The following is a 24,752-nucleotide window of genomic DNA, read 5'->3' on the forward strand; positions in this document are numbered from 1 at the left end:
GCAGTTGGAGATCGTAGCGAACCCCGGCATAATGAAGCCAATAGGGATGCCTTTTTTTTATTGCTTAGATGGGTGAACGAGCTCACAGCCCACCTGGTGCTAAGTGGGTACTAGAGTCTATAGACATCTACAACGTAAATGCGCCACCCATCTTGAGATATAACCTATGTAAGCCTCACCCTCTTTAAGAACGGTTAGCTGGTAGATAACTCAATTGTTGAGTTAAGCTCGTCATTTTTATAACTTTTCGCAATTATTATATTGTACTGTGTGTGTACAATAAAAAATAAAGAAAACTTACAACGCCTACTTACAAGAGCAATAAAAAAACCTACCAAACAGGATCTGAAAAGTCCACGTGAATGCCTTGGAGAATCACAAACGACCACTACGACCTAAATATCAAACCCGCAAAATTAATGAGTTTCCGTAATTACTGTGCTTGCGTGTTATGAGTCCGAGGACCAGCCTTACGTCCCGACTCCAATAGATAGCCGGAATGCAATTAAAACTTCGAATCCCCATACCTAGACGGAGGCATTCCCAGTGTGGTGTTTATGGGATATGCTTGGGATAAAGCAACCCTGCTTACAATATGATACTCGCTCGCAAACGTCACTAAAATTCACAATGGCTTTATTACGGCCGTCTGGTGTAGTGGTAAGTGACATGGTCACTACACAAGGGGGTCGCGGGTTCGAATCCCGCCAAGGGAAGATATTTGTATGATAAATATAAATGTCTTTTCCAGGGTTATGGATGTATATTAAATATATGTATGTGTATAATAAAAATCTTACATTTATTTCCGTTATCTGGTACCTATAACACAAGCTCTTTACGAACTTATCACGGGACCAGTCAACGTGGCGTGATTGTTAGTAAATATTTATTTATTATTATTTATTTATTATTCGACATAAAAACATTAAAGATTTCTAATACGTAATTCTGTTTGACAAATCTACACAAATTTACCGCTACAACGTTTTATTTCTAAAAAAAATATTCGAAGAATTCCAACTACGCGTCACTAAAATATTCATCCCGGAAAAACCCTTGGTGAACGCAAGCAAAACACCCTACGGCTTAAATAAGCGAAGTCGTTCCATTACACGGTGGAACTCCTGACATTTGCCGGTTTGTAATTGCAAGTATGTACTTCATTAACGCCTTGAATAAATAAACACGTTGCGGCCGTAACGCTTCTGTGTGTTGAAGGGAATTTTTCACATTTAATTCACCAAAAGCTTAGGTCGCGCGTTTCAAATTTTTCATCTTCGGCAACAATTACTTTTATCGGTGGTAGGACCTCTTGTGAGCCCGTGCGGGTAGGTACCACCACCCTCCCTATTTCTGCCGTGAAGCAATGCGTTTCGGTTTGAAGGGTGAGGCAGTCGTTGTAACTGTACTTGAGACCTTAGAACTTATATCTCAAGGTGGGTGGCGCTTTTACGTTGTAAATGTCTATGGATTCCAGTAACCACTTAACACCAGATAGGTCGTGAGCTCGTCCACCCATCTAGAAAAAAAAATTATTAAAAAAGTTGAGTCGAGTATTTTATATATTTAAAGGCGAAACAGAAGTAAAATGCTCCTTGTAGACATAACTATGCCAATGTTATTGTTAAGCATTCCCCAAAAAATAATTTCTCTTCAAATCTCAACTAAAGAACTCTACACAGATACCATAATATTTTGAAACAAAACTCGCGGTACGCAAAACCTAATGGATTAATTAATACCTAATGGATTAATTAAGATTTGTAACTGGAACCCGTCTATTGAAAATCGGATTGTACAAAACGATATTACAAAATGTAAATCAGATTTTAAATTAAATTTATGGAACGTTGCGAAGCTCGTCTGTGAATTCTGTAGGGTCGGCAGACGTTTTATTCAACATCCACACATATTCATATCATGAGGATAAAAAGAAAATAAACCTGAACTGTATCAAAGACTAGCTTTTTCCCGCGACTCCGTCCGCGTGGAATAGTTACTTTAACATAACCCTAAATTTTACCCCCACTTCATTTACGTAGAAAGTGAAAATATTTTTGAATTAAAGAATGTTAAGGAGCACAAAAACCCCTATTCTGAAACATTCTTTATTGGTGCTCCACTTGTATTGGCATTACCGTGATGTTATTTATAGCCTATAGCCTTCCTCAATAAATGAGCTACCGAACACAAAGATTTTTTTCAAATCGGACCAGTTCCTGAGATTAGCGCATTCAAACAAACAAACTCTTCAGCTTTATAATATTAGTATAGATAATAGTGCATTTTCGCTTCCTTCTCGTCGTCAAGTAGTTATCGTTACTAATGAGGATCATGATCAAGATCAAACTCCTCCACTTGTTACGATCTTCGACCTGATGCTCCCCGCCTGAGGCGTTGGCATTTTTTATTGCATTAATGTGTGGGCGAGCTCTCACAACCCACCTGGTGTTAACATGTCACCGGAGACCGTGGACATCTAGAACGTAAATGCCACCACCCACCTTGAGGTATGAGTTCTAAAGTCTCAGTATAGTTACAACGGCTACCCCACCCTTCAAACCGAAACGCATTACTGCTTCACGGCAGAAATAGGCGGGCCATTTGGTCTGACCAACGTCTAGCTTCTTGCGCGAGGTATTTTACCGTCTACGTTTGCCCGTAATTATGCACTTTCCCAGATTATCTATAATTGGGCGCGCTATGTGACTTTAGAAGTGAATTTCAGAATTCCTTTTCTGGGCGAGCCATTATCGATCAAGGCTTTATAAAAATTCTTTAGAGATAGAAAACAGCTTGGCTTTACATCTAACACTGCCACATCACCTAAGCTTCACGCCTGGACAAAGACTTTTGCTCTATAAAGCACAAGTCCGGCCTCGCGTGGAGTACTGCTCCCATCTCTGGGCCGGGGCTCCCAAATACCAGCTTCTTCCATTTGACTCCATACAGAAGAGAGCCGTTCGGATTGTCGATAATCCCATTCTCACGGATCGTTTGGAGCCTCTGGGTCTGCGGAGGGACTTCGGTTCCCTCTGTATTTTGTACCGCATGTTCCATGGGGAGTGCTCTGAGGAATTGTTCGAGATGATACCAACGTCTCGTTTTTACCATCGCACCGCCCGCCACCGGAGTAGAGTTCATCCATACTACCTGGAGCCACTGCGGTCATCCACAGTGCGTTTCCAGAGATCTTTTTTGCCACGTACCATCCGGCTATGGAATGAGCTTCCCTCCACGGTGTTTCCCGAGCGCTATGACATGTCCTTCTTCAAACGAGGCTTGTGGAGAGTATTAAGCGGTAGGCAGCGGCTTGGCTCTGCCCCTGGCATTGCTGAAGTCCATGGGCGACGGTAACCACTCACTATCAGGTGGTCCGTATGCTCGTCTGCCTACAGAGGCAATAAAAAAAAAATGCTGTACGGCTTCTAAGCTACAAGAACAGAGAGAGGAGCTTAAGGCCCACCAGTTTATTTTTTTTCCTACCTATGCTGATTGCCTTGAGAGGCTATTTCAGCTTCACCCTAATGCGTAGGTGAGCTCACGGGGCTCGAACCGGAGTGTTGCTAACACTGGCTCTAGCTAGAGTAGTGCTTCACAGAATCTACCACCGGATTGGAAACGCGACCCACTGAGAAGATCCGGCGAAAAATTCAGTGGGCTGTGTCTGTGGGTTAATTCGTTCGTCAAGCCCTTCGTCGCAAGCGACGGGCTCGGCGAGGACAGTGACCAGTGCTTGTGGTACCTAAAAGCACCGTTAATGGATCGGGAGGATCCGTAATGACGTGTTTTGGGCGACGTCGTCGACGACGAAGTCGTCGTGGCCTAAAGGATAAGACGTCCGGTGCATTCGTGTGTAGCGATGCACCGGTGTTCGAATCCCGCAGGCGGGTACCAATTTTTCTAATGAAATACGTACTCAACAAATGTTCACGATTGACTTCCACGGTGAAGGAATAACATCGTGTAATAAAAATCAAACCCGCAAAATTATAATTTGCGTAATCACTGGTGGTAGGACCTCTTGGGAGTCCGCACGGGTAGGTACCACCACCCTGCCTATTTCCGCCGTGAAGCAGTAATGCGTTTCGGTTCGAAGGATGTGGTAGCCGTTGTAACTATACTGAGACCTTAGAACTTATATCTCATGGTGGGCGGCGCATTTACGTTGTAGATGTCTATGGGCTCCAGTAACCACTTAACACCAGGTGGGCTGTGAGCTCGTCCACCCATTTAAGCAATAAAAAAAAAAGGGGTCGACTGTTTACCATTCGGTCTACAGGATCGGGTATAAAATTTCCAGCGGCCACAACAAGAGGGTTCTCATGTCGTGCCACCTTCTCAAAGTGGCGCAATGAGGCCAACTGTAGATACTTACTGACTGAGTCAAGCTCCAGGTCATCATGGAGATAAGCCACCAGATTTAACGGTAATAGCAGCAAATAAACAACGCGCATATCGCTACACCCTCAGATCTTAAAATTAAAATTGCGTTAGCATTACTTTTTTTTCTCAAATCGGTGGACTACTTCACGGACCATCTATTTTTAAGTAGTCACCGGAGCCCATAGACATCAACAACGTAAATGCCATACATTTAGAGATGTGAGCTCTAAGTCTCAGTTTTTACAGTACAACGGCTGCCCCAACTTTCAAATAGAAACGTATTACTGGTTCACAGCGGAAATCAGTAGGGTTTTGGTACCTACCGGTGCGGACTCACAAGAGGCCCTACCGTTGTGGGCCATGACAGGTGGGCTGTTGTAAGCTTTCCAGACATCTAAGCAATAAAGAAATGGTTTGATCTATTTCAATAACTCTCTCTGAATATTGTTGGTACAGCACAAAATACTACGCGTATTCTTCTCAGAATTATCTCTTTAGAAAACAATTGTTTGGAAGGGATCTCTTTTAGCGAGAAGAACGTCTAATTAACAAACTAGATGATGCCCTCAATTAAGAAAAATAGTACAATTATTCGCCAATAGATGTCGGGAAGAGTTGATTATTGAAAACACGAATAAAACAACATTTTCTGAAAATAAATCGTAGCTAGATCGATTTATCGCCCCCGAAATCCCCTGTATACTAAATTTTATGAAAATCGTTGGAGCCGTTTCCGAGATTCAGATTATATATAATATACAAGAATTACTCGTCTAAAGATATAAGATAAGATAAGATTATATTATATCTGATCGCTTTTGTTCGATGTTCAATGTTAATATTTTTTGGTGTGCAATAAAGTGTACTGTCTCTATTTTGCTACAATGTAGCTTTTTGGAAAAGCATACACAACCAAAGCATAACTAAATTTATTATAATGTTACATGTGAATAAACATTTCACGTACGACAGAAATGGAGATTGCGTGAGAGACGTAAATTTCGACACATACGCATTCGAAGCGGTATATCATGCCGCATAAGTAACTCTAGTTACGCCTATACAATATGTAATCTGTACTACATACATACATATGTAGCAGTAACATATATAGTAGGCAGCGGCTTGGCTCTGCCCCTGGCATTGTTGAAGTCCATAGGCGACGGTAGCCACTCACCATCAGGTGAGCTGTATGCTCGTCTGCCTACAAGGGCAATAAAATTATATATCTACTAGCCGCACTCGCCCGCTTCGCTGCGCATTTAAAATTAACATTATTATTTATTGTCATTATTATTAGGGAGTCCAACACTCATATAAATATTAGCCTATCCATTAAGTACATATATTTTCTACATGGGTACCAAGTTTCAAGTCAATCGGATGCATGGTCCAGTAGTTATAACGGAACATCCGTAAAAACCACTATAGATTTATATATTAGTATAGATATATGCATATTAATCTATATATTAATACGTGAAGCAAAAACTTTGTATCTTTTTTTACGAAAATTGCGCGGACGGAGGAGTATGAAATTTTCCACACTTATACAGAATATAGAGAAGAAGTGCACAATGCTAATTTTTTTTTAAAATAATGCATAAAAGATACATTAAATCAATAAAGAAAACATTACACACACTACATACCATGTATTTGACGCACACACGCATGCATACTATTTATTGTCAAACTTTTGTTCTTGACGTCTGTTGTCAAATGGAGAATAGATTAAATATTATTTGTCTTTATTAATATTTTTTATTGTGTAGTCTTGGCGAAATTTGTGATTATAGAAGTATAAAATACAATCACAATAGTGTACAAACTTACGATTCCAATTAATTATAGTCGAATTTCGACTACTGCGGGACCTCTAGTTTAATTTATAACATATAATATAATATACCTATATACACATAACAAATATAATGATGAATAACAAAGAAATGTTATTCGTAAATAGCTCCGGGAAATTAATAGTTCACTTTTCCCGGCGCACTACAATTTTCACGGATGACAATTTTCAGTCTGAACATTTTTGCGTGGAGTTTTTTTTTTGTTTTTTTTTGTTTCAGAAACATTTTACAGTCTGATGATTTTTGATGCAGGTACTTTGATACAAATTAGGATTTTTTAATGGAACACGGGAATTTTTTTTTTCTTCGTCCTTTCATTACCTAAGTGGAAAAAGTCACTAAAATATCTAATCGTTAATAGTTTTTGGGGAGCCTACCTCCTAATTTTTAATCGTCCGGTGCAATCGTGTTGAGCGATGCACCGGTGTTCGAATATCAGGCGGGTACCAATTTTTGTAATGAAATACGTACTCAACAAATGTTCACGATTGATTTCCACGGTAAAGGAATAACATCGTGTAATAAAAATGAAATCCTCAAAATTATAATTTGCGTAATTACTGGTGGTAGGACCTCTTGTGAGTCCGCGCGGGTAGGTACCACCGCCCTGCCTATTTCTGCCGTGAAGCAGTAATGCGTTTCGGTTTGAAGGGCGGGGCAGCCGTTGTAACTATACTGAGATCTTAGAACTTATATCTCAAGGTGGGTGGCGCATTTACGCTGTAGATGTCCATGGGCTCCAGTAACCACTTGACACCAGGTGGGCTGTGAGCTCGTCCACTCTTCTAAGCAATAAAAAAAAACCGTCTTATTTTACCACTATTTACCTATTTCAGTGTGTTTCAGAACAGTCTGAGGAATTGTTCGAGATGATACCGTCATCTCGTTTTTACCATCGCACCGCCCGCCACCGGAGTAGAGTTCATCCATACTACCTAGAGCCACTGCGGTCATCCACAGTGCGATTCCAGAGGTATTTTTTGCCACGTACCATCCAGCTATGGAATGAGCTCCCCTCCACGTTGTTTCCCGAGCGCTATGACATGTCCTTCTTCAAACGAACTTGTGGAGAGTATTAATTAGTAGGCAGCGGCTTGGCTCTGTCCCTGGCATTGCTGAAGTCCAAGGGCGACGGTAACCACTCACAATCAGGTGGGTCGTCTGCTCGTCTGCCTACAAGGGCAATTACAAAAAAAATAAAAAAAATCATTCCATCCGCGCGTTCCTGTCTCAAAAGTATGATAACGGGTATTGCAACGTTATTAGAGCTTGGGCCTCAAGGTTGGGGTGTGCCATTCACTTAATAATATCTATATTCTTCGATAATATCGTATACTTGTTACTTGCCATTTAAATGAAAACAACTTCAGCTAATAAACCTTAAGATCGAATTTCCTATACCATTGGAGTTATATACGGAAACACAAAACAGAGCGGGTGATTGATTCTCTAGAGAAATAGGCCTATTAAGAAGTAGCAGCTCGATGAATCTTCTAGATTATTCTTTTCTGGAGAATAACAATAGATTTTGATATAGTATTCTTTCCGGTTTTTTGCGAGACGCAGACAGAATCTTGCGTTTTTTATTATCATTATATAAATAATATTCTTATAAAAATACAGTTACAGCTTCAAGCTTTTATGGTCAAGGACAACTAAGGGTATTTTAAGGGATTTTATGATCTGGTAACTAAGACCTTTAGGTCAAGTTTGGTTTTAATTTATATTCTTATTTTTATGAAAAATGATATTATTATTATGGAGTGAAATTAAATGAGATGAGATGATATCGGATGAACTATAATCTCGGTAAAATGTTGGTCATTTACTGAGACTTTTTCAGTGGACTTATTGTAGGATCCCGAGAATTTACATCCAGCGGCTTAGTTTTATTTTCCCACATTCGTGTACTTTCACAGATAGTAGTTAATATAGTTAATAAACCATTGTTATTACACATTTAAACCTGAAGAAACACTAAATAGACAAAATAAAACAAATCACACAACTTCACTCCTCGCGTTCCCGCCAAAAAGTCCGACTAAGGGGTTGTCTGTCGTAACTATGTGAATAGAAAAATAGACGGTAGTTTGCACAGCAGCGGACGGTAGTTTTTAGTCTATAACGTTCCATTCCGTAATAGGTGTTAGATAAGTTCCAACCATTTTCTTAATTATAGTTTTAGAGGTTTTTTATGGCATAGCTATTTTTATTACGGCAATAATTGAAAAAAAATACATAAAGATTATAATCTTATAATCAGTACAGAGATTGTTTGTCTTCGCCCTCTTTGTGTTCTTCAGCAATTCAAACGATTCTGACCATAGCAGGTGTGACAACTTTTGTTGGTACATACTTCTATATTGGTACTATCAAGCATCCGACAGGTTAGTCTATGACATTAATTAATTATATTTTTCTGTACTCCGCCTATAATTTTTTGACTTTACACTTTTTATTTATTAACTAGCTGACCCGGGAGACTTCGTAGTGCCTCAGTCGATAAATAAAAGACCTAAACTTTTGTTTCAAATAAACTTAAAACAAACAAAAGAAATCCGTCTGAAGGGGGACACATTCAAGGAAAAACAAAATTGTTATTTTTATTTAATTTCCGAGCATTTTTATAATATTTATCTACCTTTTAAAGGTATTTTAAAGGTCTTAAGAGAAGGTCTGGACTTCCACAAATAATTCAAGACCAAAATTAGGCAAATCAGTTCAGCCGTTCTCGAGTTTTAGCGAGACTAATGAACAGCAATGATTTTTAAATAATATATAAACTGAGATACAATTACTTTATAGCAGTTTCTATTCAAAAAAACCAATACAAACCCAGCGAGAAGTGGTCCTAACAAATATATTTCGTACATTTAACCACACCAAATATGTTCGACCATAGCAGAGTGTGACCGGTCCTTAAAGGCTTAAAATTAATTATAAAAAAAAAATGTACTACTTACAATTCCATCACCAATGTTTCTGATAACACAGGGCAGCAGTGCAGTGGAACCGGTTTGTGACGTCACAACCGTATTGTTCTCTGTCGCGAAGTGCTTCTCAGGCGTGCTGTTATATAAGTCTTCTAGCGGCGGGAAGGAGACTGTTAGTTCGTTCTGCTCGATCCTGGTGGTTGTTGCTGTGGTCGATGTTGGACCTGCAACAGAATTGGTTCTTCAGAGTAACTAGGTGATTACCGAGCTCTGCCCGCCTTTTTTTCTTATAACGCCATCTTGTTGTGTCTTTAAAGCAGTAAAAATAGTATTACTATTCGCCAATAGATGTCGGGAAGAGTCATAAAGTTGATTATTGAAAACACGAATAAAATAACATTTTCTGAAAATAAATCGTAGCTAGATCGATTTATCGCCCCCGAAATCCGCTGTATACTAAGTTTTATGGAAATCGTTGGAGCCGTTTCCGATATTCAGATTATATATATATATATATATATATATACAAGAATTGCTCGTTTAAAGGTACAAGATGTACACAGTTTTTTTTTCCTACTTATGCTGATAGCCTTGAGAGGCTATATCAGCTTCACCCTAACGTGTAGTGAGCTCACGGGGCTCAAGCCGGAGTATTGCTAACACTGGCCCTAGCAAGAGCAGTGCTTCGCAGAATCTACCACCGGATCGGAAACACGATCCACTGAGAATATCCGGCGAGAAACTCAGTGGGCTGTGTCTGTGGGTTAATTCGCTCGTCGAGCCCTTCATCGCAAGCGATGGGTTCGACGAGGACGGTGACCGGTACTTGTGGTACCTAAAAGCACCGTTAATGGATCGGGAGGATCCGTAATGACGTGTTTTGGGCGACGTCGACAAATACACAGTAATGAAGTTTGTGGTATATAAGATTTTTTATTGCTTACGTCCCTGGGTTTTAAATAGACATCCATAACGCAAATACCGTCACCCTCCTTGAGACGTGAATTTAAGTCTCAGTTTTCGTAACACAACGTCAGCCTAACCCTTGAACGCATTACTGCTTCACGGCAGAAATAGGCAGGTAGGTGGTGCCTACCGAACTGACAAGACGTCCTACCCAAATCATAATTTTGCAGCTTTGATTTTTACTATACAAAACAAAAGGTGGGAGATTGTAACTGATAATATACAATCCTATTGTGATTCAGAAGGCACGGTTAAGTTTATTGATGCTACGTCACACTGTAAGCACGCATGAGAAAACTTTAGCTTATTGCTGTCGTAAAATAATCTTTCGTTTCGCTTTGAAGGGTCGGGAACCCGAGATATAGTTCAAACTTCAACTTAATGTCTCAAATTGAGTGGGGATGCTCAAGTGAATGATCCATGATCTTCGATAACTATCAACAGATAGATAGTACTTGCTTTTCTTTTTTAAATATAATTATTTATTCACTATCTATGTAGATAACGATTGATCATAATCAAGTAACTTGAAAACGTAAAAAAATATATTCAATAACTAGCTGACCTGGCAGACTTCGTAGTACCTCAATCGATAAATAAAAGACCTAAACTTTTGTGTAAAATAAACTTAAAACAAACAAAGTGAGACGGGGGACACTTTAAAGGAAAAACAAAATTGTTATTTTTATTTTATACCCTTTAAACTTTCCCTGGACTTCCACAAATAATTCGAGATCCAAATTAGCCAAATCGGTCCAGCCGTTCTCGAGTTTTAGCGAGACTAACGAACAGCAATTCTTTTTTATATAGATAGATAGATTACAATTTCAGATTTTAAAGCTCTCAAAAGTATTACGACAAATGATAATAACCCCCTTTGAAAAGTAATTTAAAAAGTTGTCCTCGCCGCAAATACAAAGGAGTTTACCTTTTCACATGAAAAAATATTCTAATAATTGTTTAAAATTTCGAAAGCTCGGATGCTTTTTCGCGAGACGAAACGAAAATTTCCCTGGCATAATTGAGAAAACTTCAGTTAATTATTCAAGTAATAAAAGCTTTTAAAAGCTGTAATGAAGAGCTTAGGATATCCTTTATTAATTTCTGATAAATTGTTTGCTTTCATGCAACGTTCACGTTGTCTCGGTAAGCAAATGCACAAAATAATAGAGTTATTGTTCCAAGAAGACGTGGGGAAGCATAGTCCATCGAGTAGTCAACATTTCAAACTAGACACGACCTTTAGTAATGAGGAGACCGACTCAGAAGAAAAAGAAGAATTTCCAAGAAGATCTGTGCAGTATTCTTCTGGGCTAATAGTACCACGCGTATCTATTGTACTAACAGGCCGCAGGTTCGAGATTCCGTCACCACCACCCACATTTGAATATCGCCTTGATTCCACCAGGAAATTCGCCAGGATGCCATCTTGAGACGTGGGGTCAAAAATCCGATTTTTTTGTATACCGGCTGTCCCTTCAAACCGAAAAGCATGACTGCTTTGGGTTAGCATCAAATCGGACTATCCGTGTTATCCGTGTTGCCATTATCAAAGTCAAAATACACCAAACTGTATAAAAACACTATATGTCCTTGAAAATAAGCTACGATAGAATCAGCAAATCCAAAAGTTAATCCAAATGTCAATCTTATCATTTCTCACATCGAAGAGTCTTAACAAACGATAGCTACTAAATAAACGTTCAACAATAGCTGGCAATGTTCAAGAGTGCTCGGGAAATTTATGGCTAGACTTTATTTTATAGCCGGTTCAAGTGCAGATTTATCATGCAGTGCTCAACGCTAGACCGCCCCTCGTATTAATCATCTGTCATAAAACATTTTAGGTACCGTTTGCGCTTTTTGGCTCTGGAGACGCTCGGTTTATTGTTCTGGTAATCTGTTTTGATCTTAAACAGCATTCTGGGTTTTAAATGGATCGACTTTTTTTCCTACCTAAGCTGATGGTCTCGAGAGACCATATCAGCGTAACCTTAACTAGTAGGTGAGCTCACGGGGCTCAAACCTGACGATGTTGCTAACACGAGCCCTAGCAAGAGCCGTGCTTCGCAGAATCTACCACCGGATCGGAAACGCGACCCACTGAGAAGATCCGGTGAGAAACTCAGTAGGCCGTGTCTATGAGTTAATTTATTCGTCGAGCCCTTCGTCACAAGCGAAGGGTTCGACGAGGACGGTGACCGGTGCTTGAGGTACCTAAAAGCACCGTTATTGGATCGACCGGCACCTCTATGACCTAATCTCAGCCACTCTATATATTCTCTTTTCTGAATCTTATGCACTCAGTAGGCTGTGTCTGTAGGGCAGATCGACATTATATATTTTCTCGATGTGATTAATGTTGAAGTGACTGGCTGTACTAAGCCTTCAGCAACTTACAGTTTTGTGTATAACGTTCAATACAGATCTGACGTGAAGCAATGCACTGAAGATTAAATAAGCGAGTTTCATTACTTGTATTGGTGAGGTCAATTTTACAAAACACACTGAATGAAAAAATGACAACACGCACTTTTAAACAAAAAATCGGTTGTCTGTAAAGTCGGTTTACTGACGATAGTTGAACGTGACAACGTCATAAAAAATACTGATGCAACGCTTTCATTTTTCAATGATCGCAATTATCGTTGCTATAAACAATTGACACCACATTCACTTTTCACTGAACTTCATACTTGACGAAAACATACAAATGTATTATTGTATAGCAGCTATCCTCGCGGATGCATCGCTCACTCAAGTAAAAAAAAAAAAAGAAAGGAGAGAGACAGATGTCGAACGCTGCCGAACGCGGAGGTCGATTGTGCCTCTTTGTCGCTCGTTGTGCGCTCTCGCTTGCACTTCAAGTCTTAAATGGAACGCCTCAAAGCGAGGTAACGCCGCATGTGTCATGTTTTTTCGTGCGTGCAGCCGGCTCCATCGAATTATAAGACGTTGTCACGTCAAAAACTAATTCACAACAATACTGGACGGTACAAAATGTTAGGTTATATGACGTAGGGGTCATACGATGTTGAATTACCTTTAGTCGTGTCCGAGTATTTAATTTTATCAACTCGCTACAATTTAACTGAATTTAAGGCAGTGAAAAATACAGTTACTGTATCTGTGGTTGACGTTGGTACGTCAACGCGAGAAAGAAATTATTAAAAAGAGATCGGGTGTTGCTATTTCAGACAAAAACCACACAGTTAATATCAAGGTGTGAAAGGTAGGCAGCGGCTTGGCTCTGCCCCTGGCATTGGTGAAGTCCAGTAGCGACGGTAACCATTCACCATCAGGTAGGCCGTATGCTTGTCTGCCTACAAGGGCAAAAAAAATTTATAAAAAAGGTCATTTGGTTTAAACGACCTTTTTGAAACTTTACAAGAGAGCCATTTAAAATTTGAAAACATATCAAAGCAAAAACGTTCCTTCACCTTTGTGAACGGAGTAAGCTTAATTGAAATTCACATCATATTCAAGCATGATAATATATCATAATTTCATCTAAATGCAAGACATATCAACATGAACACTACCAAAGACGTAAGTAATTCTAATTAAAACTCTTCGATGGAAACTTGATACTAATGAACGAGAAATCTTGCCTGAAGATTAAAACAACGGAGAGTTAAATAAAACCTTCGGGTCCTCTGCTAGGTACCATGTTGCTAAAATGAATAAAAAGTCGTATGCCATACACCCTCATTCCGCTGACCGTTATAAACAAACTTTTCCGTGGTCGGTTCCATGTGGTTTTGTGCACTTTTTTAATTTTATATATGTAGTCTGTTAGCAAAAACTTTGCTTTTTGAACTAAATATACTGGAGTTTTAAATACGGACTTTTCATTTTGCGTTTTACCCGGTTTGTTTCACTCAGTTTTATGACTAGTATTAACTGAAAATGTGTGTGTCCGCCCCACACGAAGAGGTGCGAGTGTACATCCTGCATATTTTTATCGTGAAGCAATCATTTGTTCGTATATGTTACGGTTTTAACAGTGGGACCACTTTTATACGACACAATATGAAACTTTGGCGTGTGGCCACACAACTCAAGGTGGCTGGAGAAATTTCTTGATGAAGATTTCTCTATGAACTATAATATAATTATATAGATAGATATAGATGTAGATGTAGATGTAGATATAGATATAGATATAGATATAGATATAGATATAGATATAGATATAGATATAGATATAGATATAGATATAGATATAGATATAGATATAGATATAGATATAGATATAAATATAGATATAGATATAGATATAAATATAAATATAGATGAGTGGAAGGAACGGAGGAACATAGTCCAAACAAAAGTGATCCGTAAAGGTCACGACCCTCAGCACTGAGGAACACGAGGCAAGAACGAGGAGGATAAACTATATCTACACATTGACCAAATAAGACAATCTGGCTTTCTAAGAGGAATAAAATAAATAAAAGGTCATTTTTTTTAATCTTACATGATACCATGACAATACACGGTAATAGGCTACATCATACTTATGTTTGGCAGCGTTCGTCACAAGTGCTTGAGATTTTATACATTATTTATATATGTACAATTCATTATTTTCTTGTGAAATCCTTGCCGGGCATACTAGGCAAATCATCGCTTCATTACGCCAGGGGGGGTGCCAAACAGTACCTCTGCCAGTGCATGATTTCAACTCAAGAAAGAACCTGTGGTTTATACTCTTTTTTTTTATTGCCTCTGTAGGCAGACGAGCATATGGCTTAACTGATCGTGAGTGGTTACCGTTGCCCATGTACTTCAGCAATGGGGCAGAGCCAAGCCGCTGCCTAATACCTATACTTTCTCTTTATTGTTTAGATGGGTGGACGAGCTCATAGCCGACCCGGTGTTAATTGGTTACTGTAGCCCATAGACATCTACAACGCAAATGCGCCACCCACCCCGAGACATAAGTTCTAAGGTCTCAGTATAGTTACAACGGCTACCCCACCCTTCAAACCGAAACGCATTACTGCTTCATGGCAGAAATAGGCGGGGCGGTGGTATCTACCCATGCGGACTCACAAGAGGTCCTACCACCAGTAAACTATACTATATAATATACTATACTATACCTAAGATATTCCTATAAATAATCTTGTTCGTAACTTTAAGCCGACGACTCACCTTCCCCAGCACCTATGACTGTGTGGATAAGCAGAACCACGAAGCACAGGCACTGTTGGCTCTCCACAGACATCGCTGTCGAGGAATCAAGACCTGTCAACAAAAGAACTAGTATAGTCCTTAGAAAATTCCTTTTTTTAAAGCCTTTGTAGGCGGACGAACATACAGCCCACCTGATGGTAAGTAGTCACCGTCGCTCATGGACGTCAGCAATGTCAGGGGCAGAGCCAAGCCGCTGCCCACCATTAAGTACTCTCCGCAAGCCTCATTTGAAGAAGGACATGTCATAGCGCTCGGAAAGCACCGTGAAGGGGAGTTCATTCCAAAGCCGGATGGTACGTGGCAAAAAAGATCTTTTTTCGTGTATTTTAACGGTTACATGAGGTCTTCAATTGTAAATTGCCAGCAGGTCGGTTCTGCCTAACTAGGACACATTCCAATGATGCATGTCACACAAATTACCATGTCAATAAGCCTGTCAATATTAAGACACAGAAAAAGTAAAAGTAGAGTAGCGATACAGATTTATTTTCACTTTGCGAACAGATATTAGGAAACTGAAAGTATTAATATCTAACGTATAAACTTTTTGTAAGCTAGTAAAATATGTCATTGTATTCCTACGAAACCACAATTATCTTGGTCCCCATCCCTAATAAGTGGTATACTTTTGTTTAAGTACACATGTTTTGATGAGAAGTCCGTTTCTACACAGGGAAGCAGTTGTGATGGGGTTGATGGGGCTGTGCTAATCCCATAAATACCCTTCCGGTTCAGCCTTGACCTGATAAGGCTAGTCGTGACTCCTTCGAGAGTCAAGTAAGCAGCAACGCATGAGTGCTAGCTTTCCAGAAGTTCCCCGTCAATTTCACCCCCCATGTTTTGATGGTAATTTCTCCCCCGAAGATCTTTCACTCCAGACGTGGTCAATTAATAAGTTAATGCCCAGAGGAGTCTCCTAAACTTTTACGAAGATCAAGGCCATGGGTTTTACGGTCTGTCGTTGCGTTTATGTCCACTTCATAGTACTAAAATAGTGGGCCCCTCTTATCAGTTCATTAGCTAAGTGAGTTTATGAGCATTCAATCCATTTGATGATCGCATTAAATTGTGCTCTACGCTTATATGAATTGTGCTCAAATTGTGATGTAAATAAATAATAGTTAAAAAAATAAACTTAAAAAAATACGCTTTTATAGAAAATCCAATTTTATTGTAAAAAAATCGTGGGGTGCTTTTCAGGATATTATCAAAATAACCCTTCTACTTATATCTGTTCATAATATATTTATAACTATTGATACCAAATGCCATATAAGTATGCCAAATTTCGAGTTAATCCGACGTTTTGAAGGGGGTCAAAATCATGTTCAAAGATTCCGTTACATACTAACATACATACGTCTGAAGCTAATAACAGCGTATTAAAATTTGTATATTTGTGCATTTTTATGAATTGCTAAAATTCAATCAATAAGCGTAGATACATTTTTGTACGGTAATGTGACATTTTATTTAGCAAATGCCTCTTCTTGTTTGGAATACTTCGAAGTTTGGTCTATATATAGTTTTAACAATGTAGATGTTAAAAGGCATTGTCGTCGTGAAAAGCGAACTATCGTGATATGTGACGAGAGATAAATTGGCGGATTGTTGGGCGCTGTATTTACTTCGGATGATAAGTTTAACATGTCATTTAGGTTAAGTTTTGTCTAGCAAGTATGAATAAAGTGATAATATATTCACGTATATGGATTAGGTATGTTCGTTAGATCGGTTTTAATCTGTATTCAATTATTATAGGCAAATGAATTAATGTTTCTAGCTTTATTTGCATATTTATAAATTCGCGCCAGATGCGGACGACTTGGAATATGTCAAGTGGCACCCTTTTTTTTTTTTTTTTTTAACGCTGTGGAATCCATTTACGGATACCCGGTCGAGAGGGGTAATAGACCGAGTTATGTCGGACTCCGGCGCCTCCAGAGAAGAAGAGGGAGAAGGGGAAGACCAAAGTCCTCCTCTTCTTCCAATTCCTACCGGGAGACTACGCCTTGAGAAAGGCGCGCGAGGCGCTGCGCGGCGTCTACCACGCAGGATCCGCCCCGCAAAACCGACTACCGACTAAACCCCATCGAGCTCCACCACTCCGACTCCACGAAACCTACGGTACCGCACAATGTGCGCCGCAGGCTCGCCGTCGCCAGTACCCATCCTGAAAATCGGACGGGATCCAATCCCCGGGAAGATCCCGAAGGACGTCGTCTCGGGAGACACCGTGAGTGGCGCATAGGAGCCACCTTGCGCTGCCTCACCACGAAACCGACAGCAGAGCACCGGGCACCCCCGTACCCAGTACCCAACAGTCCCTACGGGAGAGTAACGGGAGCATCGTGCCCGCGTCGCCCACCCCGCCTTCTTCGCTGAGGAGCCGAAGAGGGATTCCACTCCCTTTCGCGCTCCTCAGCCTCGCGGAACGCCATGACCAGGTCGCAAAATCTGGCCATGGCCTCCCACGAACTCTCGTCCTCGTAATGCGGGCAATGACAGCCCGCAAGGAGAGGGCACCCTCAAATCCTATAAAAAAAAAAGGACAATCAATCGTCTAGAACAAGAAAATTTGTTACCTCTATTTTAAGCAAGAAAGGTGTGATGACGTGCTAAACAAACATATCCTGCGGAGTACCAAAATGACACCAGATCGTGGGAGAAGATCGAGGTGAGAGCCACTTGTTTAAAAAAAAAAATTTTTCCCATAAGTTCTGATCGTACAAACACATTAAAATGGGGAATTTGTAATTGAATTGACTAAAGTAAATCTTATTATGTGAATATATTGATTAGCAAGATAGTGGATATTGATTACAAGAAATTGTAAAAAAGCACAGCGTTGATAACAATAATTTTAAAATAATACTGAACGGACTGAAGGGAATGTAAAAAGCGAAATAAATTCCATTTCAATTCTAAACGAAAAGCAAATGACCTTCAAAAATAAGATCAATAGACGATTAAATGAAACTTAAGACCGCAATGAGAACAAAGCCCAAAGAATATTAAAACAAGAGCAAGTGTATTGGACACAAAGGGATGGGAGTTCGAAGTGTCGGGGCAATTATTTGGATAGCCCCTCAAATAAAGAGTAATTACAATTTAATAAAGCTTAGGCATAGTCATAGAACAACGTCTTTTTTAAGACATCATTAAAATCTATATATTAATACGTGAAGCTAAAATCTTTGTATCACTTTTTACGAAAATTGCGCGGACGGAGGAGATAAAATTTTCCACACATATTGAGAATATGGAGAAGGAGTGCGGGATGCTAATATATTTTTTAAATTATGCATTAATAACACATCAAATCAATAAAAAACATTACACACACTACATACCATGTATTTGACGCACACACGCATGCATACTATTTATTGTCAAACTTTTGTTCTTGACGTCTGTTGTCAAATTGAGAATAGAATATGGTTTGTCTTAGTTAATATTTTTTATAGTGTAGTCTTGGCGAAATTTGTGATTATAGAAGTATAAAATACAATCATAATAGTGTACAATACCATGTATTTGACACAACATTATATACTCTTTGTTTATTGTCCAACTTTTATTATTGCCTAAAGTTTGTGGTAAAATTGAGAATAGGTTAATTTTTTTTTCCATTACTATTATTTGTCTACAGTGTAGTCTTGGCGGAATCTGTGATAATAGAAGTATAATAATATTCTTTGACAATAGATTCATAATAATGTTCAAACTTAAAATTTCAATTAATTATAGTCGAATTTCGACTACTGCGGGACCACTAGTATATAAGTATTTAGTTACATGTGAGACTAGGAATAGCAAAATAACTATAGATAAAGACGTACGCCAGATCATATTAGCTGGGACGATAAATTGCCCGATCCTTCAATATAATGGTCCTCTGCTTACATGAAGTACAAAAGTGACAATACAAAGGATGTGTCGTACACTTACTTGCTAAGCAATGAAACTAATGCTCATGAAATTCGATCAATGTACTATTATTGGTAAAAGTTCCTGAAATAATTATTTGATTGTGTTTTTCCATTGTCTTCTTCTCAGTCTACATATCTATCATTCGAATTGAAACTGTATCCAGTTATTGATGGCACTTCTGAGAAAGTTTCTTTTTTTTTTATTGCTTAGGTGGATGGACGAGCTCAAAACTGAACAACATTTTGCCAATAGCTAGAGTTGTCGGTGAGACGACTTACTTGCCGTAGTTAATTTAAGATTCACTAGTGCACTAAATTGGCAATTTTTTATTTTTATTGCTTGGTTGAGTGGACGAGCTCACAGCCCACCTGGTGTTATGTGGTAACTGGAGCCCATAGACATCTACAACGTAAATGCGCCACCCACCTTGAGATATAAGTTCTAAGGTCTCAAGTATAGTTACAACGGCTACCCCACCCTTCAAACCGAAACGCATTACTGCTTCACGGCAGAATAGGCGGGGTGGTGGTACCTACCCGTGCGGACTCACAAGAGGTCCCAATTTTGCGGGTTTGATTTTTATTACACGATGTTATTCCTTCACCGTGGAAATCAATAGTGAACATTTATTAAGTACGTATTTCATTAGAAAAATTGGTACCCGCCTGCGGGATTCGAACATCGGTGCATCGCTACATACGAATGCACCGGACGTCTTATCCTTTAGGCCACGACGACTTCTAGTTCACGATCAAAATTCTTTGTTATCTATTTCTGCAAATGGTATATAGTAAATAATAAGTTTCGAGTTAACACCATCAAAGCCAAACCGAATTAAATATAGATACAAAACAAAATACATATAAAAGCCGAGTATCTCTCGAAAATATCTCAATGCCAATTAATTTTCATCTGAAAATTAAACGTTCCACGGAATGGCTTAATTCAGCATCCACCATTCATTCTTACTCCGCCTCACCATTTTCATTTGTCTAACAAACCGTAAAAGATTAATTAGTAACGTAACAATTGTTTTTTGTGTGGTTATCTTTGCTCCTTTTTTTTTCTCGTAAATGGCTAGGGCCACACCGTGAGGTGGAAATGTCTGATTTAATTAAAGCCATGAAAAATAGCGTTCATAATTGTTGATGTGCAAATTCTGCTTTCACGAAATCCGGGCAATGTGGGCTGTAAATAACTGTACAACTGAAGAGACATTGAGTGTCTGAGACATTAGAACTCATATCTCAAGGTGGGTGGCGGCATTTACATTGTAGGTGTATAAAGGATCCAGTAACCAGGTGGGCTGTGAGCTCATCTACCCAGCTAAGCAATAAAAAAACAAAATTTTGATGTAACAATCAATGGCCAGAAAGTTCAAAACTGGACTAAATCTACGTGGATCTATCTATTATTACACAAAATGTTTGGAGTTTATTAAGCTACAATTTTTTGGAACGAGGAAGTGCGGTCTCACAAGAGGTACCACCACCAGTAAAAAAGTAAGATAGGTAAAGATATCCACTCACCATCAGGTGGGCCGTACGCCCGTCTGCCTAAAAGGCAAATAAATAAAAAAAATAAAAAAATCTGCGCTATGCTCATTACGACAACCAACCACAAGTATACGTCAAGAACAAAAGTTTGACAATAAATAGTATGCATACATGCGTGTGTGCGTCAAATACACGGTATGTAGTGTGGGTAATGTTTTCTTTATTGATTTAAAGTATCTTTTATGCATTATTTAAAAAAAATATTAGCATTGTGCACTTCTTCTCTATATTCTCTATGAGTGTGGATTTCATACTCCTCCGTCCGCACAATTTTCGTAAAAAGGGATACAAAGTTTTTGCTTCACGTATTAATATAACTATAGGTATAGATAATTAAAACAACTTTTACGGTTTAATCTAGCGTTTTTTTACTATCGTGTGTTTTAAATGGCTTACAGTTATCGTGCTCACGGACTCGTGACATGGGTCGTGAACTCATCGTCATAAAATTAGTTTAAATTGTGTCTATATGACTGGCGAAAACCGACATATTACGTGACGGGTAGCCATCATACAACGCAAGATAATTGACAGATGCCTGATTCTCGCTTACGACATTTTCAAGATAAAGTGCATATATACAAGTTTCTAACGCAGCTCACCAGTTTGGAGAGGCTTAACGACAAAGGGAAGATCTTCCACCGAGCTGGTGATATTTGCTCGGTAGACCGACGGTCCGAATGTTGTTTTTTATTTTTCCTACCTAACAGCCTGGCCACGGGACATTCGCCGATACGAATATTCGCGCGGTGCGAACGGCGAAGCGTCTAGCGACTAAAATAAGAGCATAGAAATGTACCTAGCAAGCCACGCGCACGGGCGACCGGCGAAGCGACCGGCGAAATGTACCGAGCGAATCGCGCGATGCGGCGGGCGAGCAAAACAAATGCATGAATACGGACGGCGCGAGCCACGGAGTCGAGCGGTAGTCGCGGCGAATAGTACAGTGATTAAATGAGTTTAGTTGTTTTCGCCGCGAAAAATTAAAACCGAAATTTTTATATTTTTTATTTATTTTTTATTTTATATTTTTAAAGTCGTCGTGGCCTAACGGACGTCCGGTGCAATCGTGTTGAGCGATGCACCGGTGTTCGAATATCAGGCGGGTACCAATTTTTGTAATGAAATACGTACTCAACAAATGTTCACGATTGATTTCCACGGTAAAGGAATAACATCGTGTAATAAAAATGAAATCCTCAAAATTATATTTTGCGTAATTACTGGTGGTAGGACCTCTTGTGAGTCCACACGGGTGGGTACTACCACCCTGCCTATTTCTGCCGTGAAGTAGTAATGCGTTTCGGTTTGAAGGGTGAGGCAGCCATTATAACTATACTTGAGACCTTAGAACTTATATCTCAAGGTGGGTGGCGCATTTACGTTGTGGATGTCTATGGGCCAGTAACCACTTAACACAAGGTGGGCTGTGAGCTCGTCCACCCATCTAAGCAATAAAAAAAAATATAGCTGAAATACTAGCTAGACCAGCTATTTGGAAGTCTAGCCACCCAAAGTATTTCTCGTACTTCTTGTGGAATTCTCCATCTATAGGTACACTCCGATTCTTATTCAAATCATGTACTTCACAATCTTTTCCAAATAATAGGTCCTGAACCAAAAAACTATTAATTTGTAAGCAATATCGAGATAATTTCGATATAGACATTTCGCTGTCGGACTTCCTTACTAGTCGCGGCGGCGAACGTGAGTACCCGTGGCCTGCAAACGGTGCTGCGCGAATGGTCGCCTCGTCCACCGCTTCGCTGTTCGCACCGCCGATCCCCGTGGCCAGGCCGTAAGCTGATAGCCTTGAGAGGCTATGTCAGCGTAACCCTAACTTTAGTAGGTGAGCTCACGGGGCTCAACCTGACGATGTTGCTAACACGAACCCTAGCAAGAGCCGTGCTTCGCAGAATCTACCACCGGATCGGAAACGCGACCCACTGAGAAGATCCGGCGAGAAACTCAGTGGGCTGTGTCTGAGAGTTAATTTACTCGTCGAGCCCTTCGTCGCAAGCGACGGGTTCGACGAGAACGGTGACCGGTGCTTGAAGTACCTAAAAGCACCGTTAGTGGATCGGGAGGATCCGAGATGACGTGTTTTAGGCGACGTCGACTGCTTTCCATTCTGTCCGCAGGATCGGGAATGTAGTTACCGGCGGCCACGATGAGAGGGTTCTCGTGTCGTGCCGCTTTATCGAAGTTGTTGTTCGGAACTTGTATATATGCAAGCTTATCTTGAAAATGTCGTAAGTGAGATTCAGGCATCTGTCAAATATCTTGCGTTGTATGATGGCTACCCGCCACATACTAGGGTTTTAATTTTTATCTTTAACTACCCTGCTGATTAGTATGAGTGCTTCTCATAGACCTATATAGTATACTTTAATGGTACTTCTATAGTCCAAATATTTACTTTTCTTTTGACATGTCACTGGAATAAAAAAAGAAGTGTGGTGTCGTGGGATACCGGATAGGAACGAAGTTCCTTATTATAAAAATATTAAGTTCTGTTCGAGGTATAAAGAAAATAAAACTGGAGGTTTCGCAACAACCCACGGTCATTCGGTAACGTGCGAACTTATTGTGCTACACTTCATTCGCGGTTGTTTGCATAAGAGTTAGTGTATTGCGCAAACGAACGCTCTGAGATCGTGGTCAATGAATGATAAAAAAATATGTTATTTTTTGTACGTTATTACAAAGTTAAGTCCAGGTGTTCGAATCTCAGGCGGGTAGCAATTTTTCTAATGAAATACGTACTCAACAAATGTTCACGATTGACTTCCACGGTGAAGGAATAACATCGTGTAATAAAAATGAAACCCGCAAAATTATAATTTGTGTAATTACTGGTGATAGGCCCTCTTGTGAGTCCGCGCGGGTAGGTACCACCGCCCCGCCTACTTCTGCCGTGAAGCAGTAATACGTTTCGGTTTCGGAAAGGTGAGGCAGCCGTTGTAACTATACTTGAGACCTTAGAACTTATATCTCAAGGTGAGTGGCACATTTACGTCGTAAATGTCTATGGGCTCCAGTAACCACTTAACACCAGGTGGGCTGTGAGCTCGTTCACCCATCTAGCAATAAAAATAAAAATAAATAATACACTGTGTGCATTACTAATAAAAATCTTACGTTTTGGACGTTTTTCCCGGTTAGGGTATCACTCCGCATCGTACCATAAGAAACTTCGTTCCAAAAAAAATTGAGATGTTGATAAGAAACATTGAATCTAAATTATATTTTCAATGAGACGAAACACAAGCATTCTTCTTTTGTTCCGCTTCTCGCCTTCCATTGTTCCGTCCCAGTATTTGCTCAGCCTTTTAGACAGCAAAACAATTCACGATCGAAACCACACCGAAATATCGGAGCCTCCTAATGCTTAGAATACAACAGTTGAAGATGTCTCTTAGACTCTGAAAATGGCAATTAATTTCGTGAAAACGTTCTTTGTGCTACGTACCTATTTTTTTTCTACTGCTTAATTTTTGTATAATTTTAACTGATGTAAACGAAGTAGGGATCTCTCCGCTGTGTTTATCTTCTATCTTCTATATATATAAAAATGAATTGCTGTTCGTTAGTCTCGCTAAAACTCGAGAACGGCTGGACCGATTTGGCTTGAATTTTGGTCTTGAATTATTTGTGGAAATCCAGAGAAGGTTTAAAAGGTAGATAAATATGAAAATGCTCGGAATGAAATAAAAATAACAATTTTGTTTTTCCTTTGATATGTTCGTTCCAAACAATAAATAAATAAAAGTGTTTTCAATTATGTGTGGTGGTTTAATAAGAAAAATACAAGCCAATATGTCGGTCTATCAAATGATACAGCATTAAACAAGCAAAGAAAATACGCTTCAAGTCGCGCGCCGACGATCGAAGAAGCGGTGCCGGAGTCT

At 39.5% G+C, this 24,752-nt stretch overlaps 1 protein-coding gene across 1 annotated transcript in view; it reads right to left on the reverse strand.

Moving 5' to 3' along the window:
• LOC114250563 (limbic system-associated membrane protein) overlaps positions 1-24,752 on the reverse strand; it is a 123,224-nt gene that overhangs the window by 44,043 nt on the left and 54,429 nt on the right. Inside the window, exons 2-3 of the mRNA XM_089738998.1 lie at positions 15,311-15,403; positions 9,215-9,408 (exon numbers count right to left, since the gene is read on the reverse strand). Coding sequence (XP_089595124.1) covers positions 9,215-9,408; positions 15,311-15,383 — 267 coding nt within the window. The 5' untranslated portion in view covers positions 15,384-15,403. The remainder of the gene's footprint in view (positions 1-9,214; positions 9,409-15,310; positions 15,404-24,752) is intronic.

This window comes from Bombyx mandarina, chromosome 28 (assembly GCF_030267445.1).
Source record: "Bombyx mandarina strain Sakado chromosome 28, ASM3026744v2".
In the NCBI taxonomy this organism is placed as follows: domain Eukaryota; kingdom Metazoa; phylum Arthropoda; class Insecta; order Lepidoptera; family Bombycidae; genus Bombyx; species Bombyx mandarina.